Source organism: Penaeus vannamei, chromosome 39 (genome assembly GCF_042767895.1).
Source record: "Penaeus vannamei isolate JL-2024 chromosome 39, ASM4276789v1, whole genome shotgun sequence".
Classification (NCBI taxonomy): domain Eukaryota; kingdom Metazoa; phylum Arthropoda; class Malacostraca; order Decapoda; family Penaeidae; genus Penaeus; species Penaeus vannamei.
Genome location: NC_091587.1, coordinates 22,471,329 through 22,488,828, shown reverse-complemented (window position 1 = coordinate 22,488,828; position 17,500 = coordinate 22,471,329). Strand labels below are relative to the sequence as shown.

Sequence of the window (17,500 nt, the reverse complement as noted above, 5' to 3'; positions counted from 1 at the left end):
CCGAGATCAAGTTCCGTTGGATACGCTTGGGGCTGAAGGCTCATTGGACGGATCAGGTGGACAATGCCCTGAAGTTCGTGACAGAGCAAGGGAGAATGAAGTTTGTGAGGCCAATTTACAGGTGAGTGATGATATGGAACGACAGGAGAGGAGGAAGGTAAATAAGGGAGTGGGAGGGATTTATAGGTGAGGGATGAGGTGGGCAGGAGAAAGAGGAAGTAGAGACTGTAAAAGATGGAAATATGGGAGAGGAAGAATGAATTATTTGGATGGAAAGGGAGTAGGAGAAGAGCAGTGTAGCTGGAGAGGAAAAAAACATCTGATAAAGGAAGGGATGAGATAGAGAAGGTTGCCTTTAGAGAAGAAGGAAGGAAAGAAAAGAGAAGAGGTGGCAATGAAAAGAGAGAACAGATAGAGAAGATATAAGAAGGAAGGGATTGGGTGGAAAAGGGTAAGGAAGTTCAAGAAAACAGAGAAGAAGGGGAAGGAGGAAGTGCTTAGAGGAGAGGGAAGAAGAAAAAAAGATAGAGAGAGAGGGAAAAGGAAGGCTAAAAGGAAAAGAAGAAAAGGGAACAAAGAGATTGAAAGGAGAGAAAGAGGTAAGTGGACAAAAAATACATTTGAGAAGAGACATGGTGAGTAAACCCTTGGCAATCTAAATTTTCTTATACTCTGTTGATACGTAGTTGACAGTAATTCATTTTTATGTGTTTATACCAACAACAACATTCATATTAATGATTGATGATAGTCCATAATATTTTACATGTTTTCATATTTCAAACCTACAGAGACCTCTACAACTGGCCAGAGATGAGGAGCCATGCCATTGCTACATATGAAGCCAACAAAAATGCCATGATGCATGTGGCTGCTTATGTTGTTGCCAAAGATCTTCACCTCAGAAAGTAATTGTGTTTATTGCACCAATCTTTCACCAGTGATGATTCTGCAGCTCCTCTGCTATTTCATTCTTTTTTACTGCAGATTTCCAGGCATGAATTTTGAGAAAAGTAAAATTGTGGTCATTTGAAGAATTATTGGTATGTTTGTATGCCTTTTCTGTTTTATTTCATTTTTCTTTCAGACTATCGTGTATTATGTGAAAGACAAGATTATTACAGGTGGCCCCTAACATTTGCTGATCTGATTACCAGTGAGCTTGGCCAAATTATGTATGAGAAAATATGAAAATTGTAAGAAATCAAAAGATGTACATACAGCAGAGAGTGATTTGATCTTGTTTGAATTTTTTCTTTTTTCTTTTTTCTTTTTTCACTATAAAATGTTTTTGACAAAGTGATTGACCAATGCTCCACTATTCATAGACTATATGAATTATATCATCCAGAAAATAATGTGTAGATTTTTATTTTTTTGCAACACTTAATTTCAAATAATGACCCCAAGAGTTATGAAAGAAAAATAGTCTGAGTATTCATTCCTAATGAAAGAATTTCCCCAAAACTTATGAACACAGCATATGGAGAATTGGGTGGCAGCTAAGATCTGAGAGGATCAAATCGCAAATAACAGTAAAGAGCAGTACAAATCTCATAGATACAGTACTTAGCTACAAGTAGGTACATTAAAAAACTGAAGTTAAAGCTTTTTTGACACCCTTCTCCAATCCTCTCTTTCACAAGTGTTGGCCAACACTGGTCTTTGTATGGCTGGATTATTGCTAACATCAAATTCGTGTTTCACATAATTTTTCACCTTGTGTAGAATTGAAGCATGGGCCCCAGGTGTAGTATTACTATCTCTCTGTATTTAGGCTCAGGCATTAGAAGGATTATAGTGTTTGCTGACAGGAAAAGACAAGCTTTCAAAAGGAATAATTGTGTTTGTCGTTGGTGGATATTTTAATGCCAGGGAATGGAGAGTGTGTTTAGTCGAGCATATTGAAAAGATTGTTTGCAAAGCCCAGTTAGAAGCACAACACACGCAACACAAATATTTGCAAGGGCTTAGGAATGTTTACATAGAATATGTTAAGGGCCATCTGTATTATGTTTTACAACTTTTGGTATTTGGTAGCAATAATATAGCCACTGGGGTAAAGCACCTGGTTATTGTAAGTGTATTATCATAGAAATAATATGCAAAGATTATGGCATAAGATTTGTGAAATATTAAATTGATGATCTAACCTTCAATAAGTATTTTATTTTTGTCTTTTATGGTTTCATTTTGTTCAGTAATGTACTAAAAAAACAGATGAGTATTATGATTTACATATATTTGAGTTGTCAAATATTATTTTTCATTATTAAGCATATGGTCATTTAATACATTGTTAATGGAAAGAAAAAGATCAGTTAAGACATGACTTTTTTGATGTAATGAAACATTGTTTATTTTGTAAACATATTTTCATGAAGTTTTATTTATGTACAGATTCTTTCCCATATTTTTCTTTTTATGGTTTTTGTTTTAATCTGTAATGTAGTATATGAAATGTAGGTAGAACTTTCTTATTTGCATATTTGCTAATTGATAAATATTCTTTATATTTGTTCCAGATATGAATTTCTTGAAATAGCAATATTTTAGATTTGACTTTGTTTTCACCATTAGCAATGTTTATTCCTTTATTTTTATTTTTGTTTGGCCTTAACATTTTAGGCCAAGAAATTCAAATAATTTATTATCTAATTTAAGATTTGTTAATTTACAAAATTTATGTGTTGATAAAGTGTATGATAATTATTTTGCAGTATTATCAGATGAAACAGAAAAGTAATAACAATATTCCTATTTAGCAATCCAGATGTAGCCTCACAAATTTCAAGACTTTAAGGTGCTTATGCCTATCCATATTAAAAACAAAACATTTCTTTCTTTTATATTTTAAGTTGATATACTACTATCCCATAATTACCTTACCAGTATCTTCTAACAGAGGTGTTGCCTGGTTGGATGTTCCGGCTGTTGCTTTACAGGGTATTCTGTCATTGTTAAGGTGGATAAAAACAAGATTTTTATATAGGGTTGCTAACCAGTTCTTCATCGAATGTTTAAAAGCTTCAAATTGCCAAACAGGAGTATATTATTCCTGATTTTTTACAAGGTCACAGTTGTATGTTTTGTAAAAGCATTGAGTGGATGTTTCAGCAAAGTACTATTTTGTAATGAATTCATATAATAAAAGCATACTGGTTAATCAGAGACATTTTGTCTGGATATTGTTAACCTTATAAATATAATCTCAAATCACAGGAAAAGTTTTAGCCATATTTCATATGAGGACCTTGGAAATGGAGTGACAGTCACTAGAAAATATAAGCATTAAAGTTGTGCAATATATAAATATATATAATACTATTTTTATTATTTTAATAAAATTTGCTTGTTATTTGGTAAAGTTAGGTAGATTTTGCCTTATTTATTTCACAAATGGATAATTAATAATGAGATTCTCCAAGTCTAATAAAGGATACAGGGCCTTTAGATGTAGGGTTTGTGGCAACCTTGAATATTTGTCTTTATGGTGGAATAGTAGAAAGCTGCAAAGCATGTGTGTATGGGGGGGGGGGGGGGGGGGGTAATAGGTCATCTGAGGTCAATGGGACACTTCTGCAAAGTTGCCGTAAAGGTATGCCATTAAACCCCTAGAAAAAGACAAATGTTCTGACAACATTATAGAGGGATCTTGGGTTTTGCTAACAAAACGCATTGCATTGCCAGATGACAAAGCAAAATAGAATTGACACAAAAAGATCTTATCAGTAAGGGCCCTAGTTCAGCAAAATCACCAGACATTTAACTGTACTGCTCACAAACAGCAACTAGTAGTAATGGCTACTACCAGTCACTCCTGTCTACTCATTGGCAGTCTTTGTTCAGTGAAGCCCCAGCATGCTGGTTAGTCCTCATTCTTGCAGGCCTATACCTGTTTTAGGTGATATAGAGCCTTTTTGTAGGTATGTGGTACATGAAACAACAATGACATTCAAGAACAAGTACTGAAGAGTAAAAACAATTTCATAAGGCTGAAGATGAACTACTAGCAATAAAAAAATAATCATCATCAGCAGTTATTATTACTGAAATTATTGTCTTTATTAAAATGATGATCATTTTATCCTATATTTTTATTTCTGTATTACTGTATTATGTATATTCACTAGATAATGTCCCCCATCCCATGCCTGTTGTTGTCATGAGGGGCTTAGGAAACGGAGACTAAGACCCAACACTGGAGATCCCCCGTACTGTGGGCCTTATCCCTCAACTTTTCCCCTTCCATTTTCCTTCTCTCCTCCAACCCCTTCTTTCCTGAGGTGTGAGAGCCATGTTAAAAGGATGGCTGACTTTGTGCCAGTCATGAACAGCCGAGGGGAGCCATGGGTATGACATTCCCATTTAGTTGTCTAGCCTGTACCCTCTAAAGGGATGTCGAGGGGTGAAACATTTCTCTCCCCAACATATTCTAGCTTAATATGGCCAGTAATGAAGATTTTGTACCTTTAATTATAGGCTAGCCCCACTGATTTTAATTCTACCGGTACCCTGCCTCTAGGTTCTCTTTTGACCATGACTGAACACTATCACTACCCCTCTTCACTGCCTAATGTCTGCAGTAGTACTTTCACTAACACCACTCCTCTTCCACAAGGCACCGTTCATCTACTAACCTCACCTCTCCCCCTCCCAAATCTCTTGTTTGTTGCTGTTGTGGGGGGGGGGGGTGCTTAAGGCACTGTCACACTAGCACTTTTTCCATCATTTTTTTGCGTTTGCATATGAACTTTCCATATGGGAATGGACTGACCCTATCACACTACCAAGGCAGAAAACATTGCCCATGTAAGCAAACAAATGGAGTTAGGTCCTGGGCATGGCTGGAATTCTTCGGAAATTTGTCTGATAAATGGAAACTAGGATGGACAACCAATGGATGGTGAAGTCACTTCGGATTTTTTTTTCCAAAGACCGTATTTTTATCATTTTATGGTTTGATGCAAAAGAAAAGTGTTTAAAACAATATCAAGATATTTTCCCATGTTCAAATAAATTAAACATGAAAATTGCTGAAACCATCCTAGTATGAATTGATATGATGTGGCAGACCAAACATTTTCAATGCAGAAATTTTATTCTTCTTTCTTTTTTCTTTTTAGGATTTTAGACTATACTATAGTCTATACTCCCTGCATCCTTTCTTGTAGTTCTTTGTTGTTTTTAAATTATCTATTATTATTGTTCTTTGTAGAAATATCTTTGTACATCTGAAGATGTAATACTTTTTTACTGGTGGTTGATTTGCTCCTGTAATTGATAATACAAATCAGAGTTTTGTACTTTTATCATGTTTAGTGCTTGTATCAGGTAGGTCCTGTACGAGTTAAATCTCGGGCATTGTAAGATTAGATGATCTGGTGTTTCTTCTTGTTACACAGTCAGCACATAGGATCTGTTTCTCTTTTTAGTCTATGCAAGTGTTTTTTGAGTCTTGTGTTTTGTCATTGGTCTTGCAATGCTGACATCTATTTTCCTGTTCTGTGATCTCACTCCTGGTTATGGATTGTTATCTTTGATATGATAATCTTGTGTGTTTATTATTTTCATTGAAACTGGTTATCCAATTTTTGTTTTTTCATTTTTATTTTTCTTATTATGTTTATTTATTTTTTAATCATCTACATATATTTTTTAGGTATTTTGTTATGTTGTTTTTTTATATATAGTGGAAATGTATTATTTGGTGTGGTGTATTTTTATTCATGTTTTCCATGACATTTGGTTCTATATTTTTTAGATTGTTGTACCATGGAGGAATTGGGGATATGATAGGAATTTTTTCCTTTATTTTTTACAAGTTTCTATAACTCTATATAGAATTGTCTTTTTGTATTTGTTTGTTGAATTTTTCTGTTTTTTAAGATAGTTGTTTTATTGGTAGGTTGCTTTGTTTCTCTAGATTTTTTATCAGTTGGTTCCATTCTAATTCTTTTATTCAATTTATTATTGGCATTTGATTTGTTAGTGCTTAATGGGCTATTATTGGTGTTTATATGAAGAATCCTGTAGCAATTCTTCGTGCAATATTTTGAATGTTCAATTTTTTTTCAATTCTGTTTTATTCATTCTGCTATATATGGTAATCCCATATTCCATAACTGGCTTTATATATATATTAATGAATTTTATCAATGTTTCTCTATTTGCTCCCCATTTTTCATTATATTTATTTTGTTAAATTATTTTGTTTTTTACATATTCAATATAATTTTTCCATGTTAGTTTTGCAGCATTGAATACCACTCCTAAAATCATATGATAGTTTGTAGTCTATTTCTTTGTTCCCTATCTTTATTCTGGGATTTTGTTCTATCGTTTTGTTTGTGAAACACATTACTTTACTTTTAATTGGATTTATTGTGAGGTTCCATTTGTCTACCCACTTTTAGTTGGATTTATTGTGAGGTTCCATTTGTCTACCCACTTTTAATTGGATTTATTTTGAGGTTCCATTTGTCTACCCACTTTTAGTTGGATTTATTTTGAGGTTCCATTTGTCTACCCACTTTTAGTTGGATTTATTGTGAGGTTCCATTTGTCTACCCACTTTTAGTTGGATTTATTTTGAGGTTCCATTTGTCTACCCACTTTAATTGGATTTATTTTGAGGTTCCATTTGTCTACCCACTTTTAGTTGGATTTATTTTGAGGTTCCATTTGTCTACCCACTTTTAGTTGGATTTATTTTGAGGTTCCATTTGTCTACCCACTTTTAATTGGATTTATTTTGAGGTTCCATTTGTCTACCCACTTTTAACTGGATTTATTTTGAGGTTCCATTTGTCTACCTACTTTTAGTTGGATTTATTTTGAGGTTCCATTTGTCTACCCACTTTTAATTGGATTTATTTTGAGGTTCCATTTGTCTACCCACTTTAATTGGATTTATTTTGAGGTTCCATTTGTCTACCCACTTTAATTGGATTTATTTTGAGGTTCCATTTGTCTACCCACTTTTAATTGGATTTATTTTGAGGTTCCATTTGTCTACCTACTTTTAGTTGGATTTATTTTGAGGTTCCATTTGTCTACCCACTTTTAGTTGGATTTATTTTGAGGTTCCATTTGTCTACCCACTTTTAGTTGGATTTATTTTGAGGTTCCATTTGTCTACCTACTTTTAGTTGGATTTATTTTGAGGTTCCATTTGTCTACCCACTTTTAGTTGGATTTATTTTGAGGTTCCATTTGTCTACCTACTTTTAGTTGGATTTATTTTGAGGTTCCATTTGTCTACCCACTTTTAATTGGATTTATTTTGAGGTTCCATTTGTCTACCCACTTTAATTGGATTTATTTTGAGGTTCCATTTGTCTACCCACTTTAATTGGATTTATTTTGAGGTTCCATTTGTCTACCCACTTTTAATTGGATTTATTTTGAGGTTCCATTTGTCTACCTACTTTTAGTTGGATTTATTTTGAGGTTCCATTTGTCTACCCACTTTTAATTGGATTTATTTTGAGGTTCCATTTGTCTACCCACTTTAATTGGATTTATTTTGAGGTTCCATTTGTCTACCCACTTTAATTGGATTTATTTTGAGGTTCCATTTGTCTACCCACTTTTAATTGGATTTATTTTGAGGTTCCATTTGTCTACCTACTTTTAGTTGGATTTATTTTGAGGTTCCATTTGTCTACCCACTTTTAGTTGGATTTATTTTGAGGTTCCATTTGTCTACCCACTTTAATTGGATTTATTTTGAGGTTCCATTTGTCTACCCACTTTTAGTTGGATTTATTTTGAGGTTCCATTTGTCTACCCACTTTTAATTGGATTTATTTTGAGGTTCCATTTGTCTACCCACTTTAATTGGATTTATTTTGAGGTTCCATTTGTCTACCCACTTTAATTGGATTTATTTTGAGGTTCCATTTGTCTACCCACTTTTAGTTGGATTTATTTTGAGGTTCCATTTGTCTACCCACTTTAATTGGATTTATTTTGAGGTTCCATTTGTCTACCCACTTTTAGTTGGATTTATTTTGAGGTTCCATTTGTCTACCCACTTTTAATTGGATTTATTTTGAGGTTCCATTTGTCTACCTACTTTTAGTTGGATTTATTTTGAGGTTCCATTTGTCTACCCACTTTTAGTTGGATTTATTTTGAGGTTCCATTTGTCTACCCACTTTAATTGGATTTATTTTGAGGTTCCATTTGTCTACCCACTTTTAATTGGATTTATTTTGAGGTTCCATTTGTCTACCCACTTTTAATTGGATTTATTTTGAGGTTCCATTTGTCTACCCACTTTTAGTTGGATTTATTTTGAGGTTCCATTTGTCTACCCACTTTTAGTTGGATTTATTTTGAGGTTCCATTTGTCTACCCACTTTAATTGGATTTATTTTGAGGTTCCATTTGTCTACCCACTTTTAGTTGGATTTATTTTGAGGTTCCATTTGTCTACCCACTTTTAGTTGGATTTATTTTGAGGTTCCATTTGTCTACCCACTTTTAGTTGGATTTATTTTGAGGTTCCATTTGTCTACCCACTTTTAATTGGATTTATTTTGAGGTTCCATTTGTCTACCCACTTTTAATTGGATTTATTTTGAGGTTCCATTTGTCTACCCACTTTTAATTGGATTTATTTTGAGGTTCCATTTGTCTACCCACTTTTAGTTGGATTTATTTTGAGGTTCCATTTGTCTACCCACTTTTAGTTGGATTTATTTTGAGGTTCCATTTGTCTACCCACTTTTAATTGGATTTATTTTGAGGTTCCATTTGTCTACCCACTTTTAGTTGGATTTATTTTGAGGTTCCATTTGTCTACCCACTTTAATTGGATTTATTTTGAGGTTCCATTTGTCTACCCACTTTTAGTTGGATTTATTTTGAGGTTCCATTTGTCTACCCACTTTTAGTTGGATTTATTTTGAGGTTCCATTTGTCTACCCACTTTTAGTTGGATTTATTTTGAGGTTCCATTTGTCTACCCACTTTTAATTGGATTTATTTTGAGGTTCCATTTGTCTACCCACTTTTAGTTGGATTTATTTTGAGGTTCCATTTGTCTACCCACTTTTAACTGGATTTATTTTGAGGTTCCATTTGTCTACCCACTTTTAGTTGGATTTATTTTGAGGTTCCATTTGTCTACCCACTTTTAGTTGGATTTATTTTGAGGTTCCATTTGTCTACCCACTTTTAACTGGATTTATTTTGAGGTTCCATTTGTCTACCCACTTTTAATTGGATTTATTTTGAGGTTCCATTTGTCTACCCACTTTTAATTGGATTTATTTTGAGGTTCCATTTGTCTACCCACTTTTAGTTGGATTTATTTTGAGGTTCCATTTGTCTACCCACTTTTAATTGGATTTATTTTGAGGTTCCATTTGTCTACCCACTTTTAATTGGATTTATTTTGAGGTTCCATTTGTCTACCCACTTTTAATTGGATTTATTTTGAGGTTCCATTTGTCTACCCACTTTTAGTTGGATTTATTGTGAGGTTCCATTTGTCTACCCACTTTTAATTGGATTTATTTTGAGGTTCCATTTGTCTACCCACTTTTAGTTGGATTTATTTTGAGGTTCCATTTGTCTACCCACTTTTAGTTGGATTTATTTTGAGGTTCCATTTGTCTACCCACTTTTAATTGGACTTATTGTGAGGCTCCATTTATCTACCCTCTTTTAATTGGATTTATTGTGAGGTTCCATTTGTCTACCTACTTTTAGTTGGATTTATTTTGAGGTTCCATTTGTCTACCCACTTTTAATTGGATTTATTTTGAGGTTCCATTTGTCTATCCACTATTAATTGGATTTATTGTGAGGTTCCATTTGTCTACCCACTCTTTTAATTTGTTTAGACAATGTTCTAGATTATTTATTGCCTTGATTAAGTTCTCATTTGATGTTATAAGAGTTTGGTCATCTGTGTAAATAATTTTATCTATTTTACATCTGACAATACTATATTAAATAAAGTGGGGCTGATTGGGTATCCTTGTGGGACTCTATTTAGTATTTTTCCAGAAGTTGATTTTGTTCACCAATTTGGATTTGAAAAGTTATCTTTCTTAGGAAATTATAATTCCATTTTATTATTCTACCTCCTAATCCTATATTTTTAGCCTTTATCAAAATTGTTTCATGGTAAATTGAGTCAAAGGCTTTCTCTATATTTAAACATGTTACTAGTATATATTATTATTCTTTCATTGCTTGTCAAATTCTCATTTCTATTATTTGTATTGCATCTATTGTGTTTTGGTGATCTTGATAGATCTTCATCTAGATTATTTTTTCCAACCACTAGTTTATTATTCTTGTTATTATATTCTCAAATAGTTTGCTAATACATGGTATTTGACTATTAAGTCTATATTGAATTAGTTTTTGTTGGATCCTTTCCTGGTTTGTAAATTCAGTTGATTATATTTTTCATTTCTTGTGGGTTTTCACCTATTTCCCAATATTCATTATTTTTTATTATTATTATTATTATTTCTATATTCTTTATGGAGCATTTTTGTAGAATTCATATGTAATGTTATCTGTGCCATATGCTTTCCCATTTTTGTGTTTTTTATAGCATATGTTAATTATTCTAACGTTATATCTTTATTTCTGAACTATTCATGTTGACAAATGTAGAAAAGGTATGAATGAAAATGGATATCTTCACAATACAAGAAAAGTATTTTGACCGGTTTCGAAACCAGTCAAATACATCTCTTGTATTGTGAAGACATCCATTCTCCTTCATACCTTTTCTATCTTTATTTATATCTCCTTCGTTGTTACTGTTTAGTATTTCTTCTTTTTCTATTCTTTTTAGTAATATTTTTGCATGCTTGCTTGTTATATTTTCATAATCTTCTCTAAATAGTTTTTTTTTTGTATTTGGATCACTGGGAAGTTCTTATTTATTAGAGGGTATTTTTTTATGAAATTTCATTTTTTTTAGAGGGGTTTTAAAGTTTATGGAGCACAATATTTTTCCCATGATTCTTTTTTCTCTTTTGATCATATGTTTAGCTTCTGCTGATAGTTTCTTATTTGTTGTAAGCTTTGTTTCTTTTCTTTATCGGGTTGTCAGGCTTATTGTTCATTTTTTATGATCAAAGTTGAAATGTTTTTCTCCTGTATTTTTTATCAGTTCCAAAAGTATTATTAACATTTCTATGTCTATATTAATTTTATTTACCTCTAATATATATTTAGACCATCCTTCTTTTGTAAGATTCCATTTTCTTTCTAAGTTCATGGAAGATATTTGGTAATTATCATCTTTTATAATTACTGGAAGGTGATTATTACCCAAGTGTGGGCCTGTTGTAATATTTAAATGATCTATTGTTGCTGATCCCAAAACCAGGTCTAATATGGCTTCTTTATTTTTTATTTATTTATTTTTTTATTTTATTATTTTTTTTTTTTTTTTCAATTCAAGATACTTGTCCCGTAGGTGTTAAAAGTAGAATATTATTTTGATTTATTAATTTAACTAAGTTCTTTCATATTATATTTTTTGATTTACTGTTGTTTGGATTCCAATTGGGGTGGTGTGCATTGAAGTCTCCTATAACTAATTTTGGATCTTGTATCTGGTCATAATGATATTGGAATTCTTCTTTCGTTTTATCATTGCAAGGAATATATAACAATATAATATTAAGCTATTTTTCTATATATTGTATTTTGATTCCTAGGATTTCTATCCTGTTTATATATATCATATATATTTAGTTCCTTAAAATGTACATCTCTTCTTATCCCTATAATTAGCTCTCAACCAATTTGATTTTTCCTGTCTTTTCTAATTATTTCATAAAAATTTACCTTAAATTTATCCTTATTCTTTAGTAATTAAATAATTTAATAATATTTTATTTTTTATGGATAGAGTGGGCATTCCATTGTATTATCTTATTTATTTAATTAATACCTTGTTTTAGAATTAGAGTAAGGTCTTTTAGTGTTTCTATTATAATCTCCAAAACTGACTTTTTTGAGTTTACATTATTTGTTAGATTTGCTGCTGCCTTCATTATACCTTTTGTAGTGGTCACCCAGTTTAAATTTTCTTTTTTCTTTTCTTTCGTTTCTCTTTTGTTTTTTGGTGTGGGTTCTAGGTACAGGTAATGGATGTTGATGATGTATATGGGCTAAAGGTGTGGGTAGTCGGTTTGGGTGGTGGGAGTGGGTAATAGGTGTGGGTAATATCGAAGTTGCTGGTGTCTTGTTCAGCATTTGTGTGTTTTTGTTTGTTGATGTGGTTTGGTGGTTTTATTGGTTTCTTTTGTCTGATTGTTCATTTGTCTCTGGTGTAAAACTAAAATGCATTGTTTCTTTCTGTATTTTAAATTGGCTGTCCTGGAGGTGTTCTCTGTCCTGGTGTTATGTTTTGTGTTAATGATATTGCTTGTGCATAGCTCCGAGGTGTAATTTGGTTCTGAGTTGTATTCCTGGGATTTGACCTAGAATGTGTTTTCCTATAGTTGTTTTTGTGTTATGATTGTGATTTTTTGTATTTGTTGACATTATTTGTAATTAGTTCTGATTTTGGTTTTAGTTGTAGTTTTTTTATATTTGGATTGTTTGGTGTGAAGTTATGTTTGTTTATTTCCTGAGCTTTATTATGGATATTACCTGTTTTGCTGTTTGGTATGTGTTTTCCTTCACAGAATAAACAGTATGGATCATTTGTGCAGTCTTAGAATTTGTGATTCGTGCCGCTACATCTACTTTTTTTTATTTTTAAGTGTTAAAATCACAAGGCCATATTGTAAACAGTTATAACATTTAGGGATTGGGCAGGTATATTGTATTCTGTATAATGTATGTCCAATTACCACCTTTTCAGGTAGTGTGGTCCTTTAATGTAATTCTCAATGATTTTGTTGGTATTTATTTTTCATTTTTTGTTTTTTCTTGGTTGGTTTTATTGATTCTCATTATTTCTTGGATGTGGAAAATATCATCAAAAGTTCTTATCTTTTCCTTTATTGTTTTATATCAAGCTCAGGTTCAACTGAGTAAATGGTTTTGTATGTGCAGTTTGTATTTATACTGGAGGTTGGTTGTTTGCATGCAGTTTCCCATGGTCCAAGTTTTTTTTTATTTGTTAATGTTCTTGATTTTTTTCACATCTATTTCAAATCTAATTGCTTTCCCAATCTAAGTGTGTCTTCTATTATGAATTTACAAAATTCAGCTTTATTTTTGCCTTTGGTTATTTTTGGGGATTATTGACGTTTGAAGTTGACGATTCCCCTGACAGCTGAATTAGTGTTACATTCTTGTTTAGGCTTACTTGAGTGTTGGGTTTGGTATTACTTATTCATTTAATATTTATTATTAGATATTCCTTATTGGTTGAAACTGTGAGTGAAGTTCTTTCTGCCTTCTCTGTTTAGGTGTTGCTTGGAATGTGGGTTTGTTTTGGTAACACTGCCACTGCTTTTACGTCTTCTGTTATTTAGTGTTTCATAGTCCATTTGTTGGGCTATACCAGGACTCTTTCCTAGGTCCGGAATAATTCCGGTGTCACTTCAGCTGGGTTTTCTAGCTGGGCATCACCAGAGGTAGAGCCAGAGCCCCATATAGTGACTTTAAACCTTCAGCTCCACACCACACTCACTACGAATAGTCGTATAGTTGTTAGATCAGTCAAGTTTACCAGGTTCACTCGCATTTTCTTAAGTTATACATCGAATACATTTTCCGTAAAGATATGCGGTACATTTAATTTATATAGTGTTACAATATTGGCTTGGCAATGCATTTGTATATTTTTTACACATGCAATAAACAAGAAAATAACGTAGAGAATCGTATAATCACCAGACTCTGATCTTACGCATTGTAACTGTAATCTAATATTTATCCGTTTGTGAGAGTGTATGGTCTAATTTTATTATTTATATCCGTTTTCTTTATCATCTGACGTTGAGAGAACGGCAGAAGTGCAGCTACGGAGAAGCGGGCAACCCAGTTGATCTCGGAAATCTCAGGAGCATTCTCATGCATACCACGTTATTTTATAGTAAATTATGTATATTGTATATAGATATATTATAGAATATTGACTAGTGTTTACATTATCTTATTCTATCTAATTTATCAATAAAAAAAAAACTTTATAGTTGTAGAGATCCTCCGTAGCACAAGATCGACGGAAACAATCGCAACCGTCTTCGCCTAGGGGGTTTTCCGTTTGCAAATGATACTTACGGACATCCTCAAATTCAGACAGAAACGCAAAAAATGACAAAAAAGTGTTATTGTGATAAGGCGTTTTGGAGACGGCCCAATGTATGGGATCGCCCTACCTTGGCCCTCAGCCCTCACCACAACTAATTTTGCATGGTCTTTTTTTCTCCCCCTTTCCTCTTTCGTATCTTCTTCATCCCCATTCTGTCCTATTCTTAAGGTGTGGAACCGTGCTGGAATGATGAAAGGCAGGTTTTGTGTCAGTCATGAACGGCCCTCGGGAGTCACGGGCACATTCCCTTGGTTAATCGCCTAGCCCGTATCCCTTATGAGGACACTGAGGGTGATCCGCTTCTTTTCCCCATTTTATTAAGGCTCACCAAAGCCCACAATTAAGATTCTTTATCCTTAATAGGGGCAGTAATGCTTGCCCCTTCATCAACTAGCTTCTCTGAATTTGATTGTGTTGGTTTTCCGACTACGGCTCCGACCACTGATACCAATACTCCTTCCTCGACGTTTACTGACAATCTATCCATTCTGAACCACCCACCCAGGCCATTACTCTACTCAGAATGCACTCCATCTCCTAACATTCTCCACTCCTCGGACTGCAATGGCCTCTTCAATGTCTATCCCCTTTTCCCTAATTACTACTCTTCATCCTTGTTGCCCCCCTCCCCACAGAACGACTACCCGCTCCACACCAACCCATCTTTCTTACGCCCTCGTCCTTCAACTGCTTCCACCTCTGCGACAGTGATGCCGTTTCGCTCGTAGCCTTTGGTTCGCATACCCGTTTTCTGAAGAAAACAAAGAAAACGAGGACCATTTTTGGGTAAACTTACAAAAAATATGCGTGGTGCAATTGCAAATAAGTATAGGTAAATTTGTACATGACACAACACCGATTTCCAGGTAATAACTTTATACTTCCCTTGGGCACAGTTTTTATTTAGTTATTCATTGAAAAAAAATTGCCGCGTCAGCATCTAAGGTCACTAACGGCCATTCTCTTTCAACAATGCCTCCAAAAACAAGTAGGCAAAGGGTCCTTTCGCAGTCACTCCGATCGTTTAGGCCTTGTCAGTTATATCTGAATCCTAAACTGGTGCACTTATTGACCTCACTGGCAAACCCATTCCTGCCGAACCTAACCCTTCTTTCATTACTTGTACTGGAACTGTATTCGTCTTCCCGATTGCTTGTCCTATCTACAAGAACTGGCCAGACTGTGAAAATTACCTACTTTCCTGCCTTGATTATGATACAGTGGCAGTACAGTGCTACACTACTCCCAGTTTCCCCTGTTAGCGACCGGCTCGTTCGGTTGTTTGTGGACAACATTAGTCACCTAAAAGTTTTTTATTTTATTTATTTGTTTATTCATTTATTTATCTATTCATTATAATAATGGCATTTCTTGAAGGTTTTCTTAATTTTAAGTGTTATTGCCTAAAAAAGTTAATAACTATAAAAATGCCGCTGCTATCGGAGAAATTCAAGTTCTGTCCGACGACGGCGCGGGAATGGTCGTGCAGCGATCAAGGTTTATATAAGTACTTATATAGATCTTGGCTGCGATGCCACCCACGATACGGCCGCTGTGGTATTCAGGTAAGCACGACCAGCCGCGCGCCATGACCGTGATCGGCAGTGTTGCTATATCGCTATGGACTGCATTCTTAATGCTTAGGTCAGTGGGAAAAATCCAAGGGACCTACAAAATTTGACCACTATAGCCATGTGGCCGCAGTGCAAAGGTGATCACTAATACAATTTTGACTATTGGTGGAGTGTCCTACTATGACTATATCAACCCATTCCTCGTCAATTTCAGAAATGTTGGCGTTTTGGCCACCCAGTCAAACACTCGCTCCACAGCCCGCTGCCCTCTATGTGCCCAATCTGGTCATGATCATTCAAATTGCTCTGCTCAATCACGTACATGTGCCAATTGCGGTGGCTCCCATAATGTATTTTATAGCAGCTGCTCTGCCTACAAGCTCGAATATGAGGTAGCAGTTAACAAATTTAAGCTAAGTCGCACTACGTGAGGCCAAACAAGAAGCACGCCGACGAGGTTTTTCTCTCTACTTATTCCAAAACTGCCCTTTACTCTGCTTCTCTTCCATCTTCTCAAGATGTCTCATCATTTGCCCCGGTATCTCTACACTCCTACACTCACCCAACACAACCCATCCTCTCTACCCTACCCCTTCTCTTTTTTACAAATCTCTGTTCTACTTCATTTGCTACCCTCTTTTCCCCTTTCACTACCAAGCTTTTCTATAACGCTCTCTAATCTTTGACATCTCACACCCCCGGGATTCTTCTCCCACCTCTCCAACAACCATCTCTATTTTCCTTGAACAATGTGCCTATTCCTTCCCAAGTCACAGATACTCTGCAATTCACTCAATTTCCTACCCCTTAACCCTTCCCTTTCTACTAATCTCAACTCTACTTCACTTGCTTCCTTCTTTTCCCTTTCCACTACCATACTATCCTATAATGTTCTCTAATATTTAATATCAAACGCATTTTATCCTGATCTTTAACTCCTCTTTACCCTTTCCGCTACAGCACTTTACCATAGTGCTATATGACCTTTGATGTCTAATATATTTATTTGTTTCAGTCATTAACCATTATCCATTACCTTCACCTCTACAACCCCCCCCCCCAATCCCTTGCCCGCTCTTGTCGTGGGGGGGGGGGGGGCTTAGGAGACGAGGACTGAGACCCAAAATAGGGATCTCCCCTGCCTAGGGCCTCAGCCCTCGACTCAACTAATTTTGCATGGTCTTTTCCCCCTCCAGCTTTTTGTTTCCGTCCCTTCTCCAACCCCTTCTACTATCTACTTCCTAAGGTGTAAGAGCCGTGCTGAAAGGATGAAGGGCTGACCTTGTGCCAGTCATGAACGGCCTTCGGGAACTATGGGCACGGTACTCCCGATGTGATTGTCTAGTCCTTACCTTCAGGTTCATGAGGGTGGACCGTTTATGCCGTTTTATATAATCAAGGTTCCTCATGACCAATAATGAAGATGTAATCCCCTTATTGGGGGCAATGAGGCTTGTCTCTTTATCAAATAGCCCCAACCCAGGCTCTCCTTTGACCACGACTCCGAACACTGAAACTACTACTCACTCCTCAATGCCTACTAGTGCATTGCCCACCCAAGCAGAGACTTAATCTCCAGAAGACATTCCTACCTCCCCAACTTCCTCAAATTCATCAACTCTACCCCCGCAACCTTCATCAAGCACCCATCCTCCCTTATTACTACCAT

General features: G+C 34.8%; 2 protein-coding genes across 3 annotated transcripts in view; one reads left to right on the top strand and one right to left on the bottom strand.

The window, feature by feature from the left end:
• Nucleotides 1-3,171, top strand: part of LOC138860122 (leukotriene A-4 hydrolase-like) — a gene marked incomplete at its 5' end in the record, with an annotated part of 17,798 nt that extends 14,627 nt beyond the window's left edge. Inside the window, 2 exon segments of the mRNA XM_070117103.1 lie at nt 1-121; nt 792-3,171. The exon segment at nt 1-121 is cut by the window's left edge and continues 103 nt beyond it. Coding sequence (XP_069973204.1) covers nt 1-121; nt 792-912 — 242 coding nt within the window.
• Nucleotides 1-17,500, bottom strand: part of bbx (bobby sox) — a 112,739-nt gene that overhangs the window by 53,430 nt on the left and 41,809 nt on the right. The window lies entirely within an intron of this gene.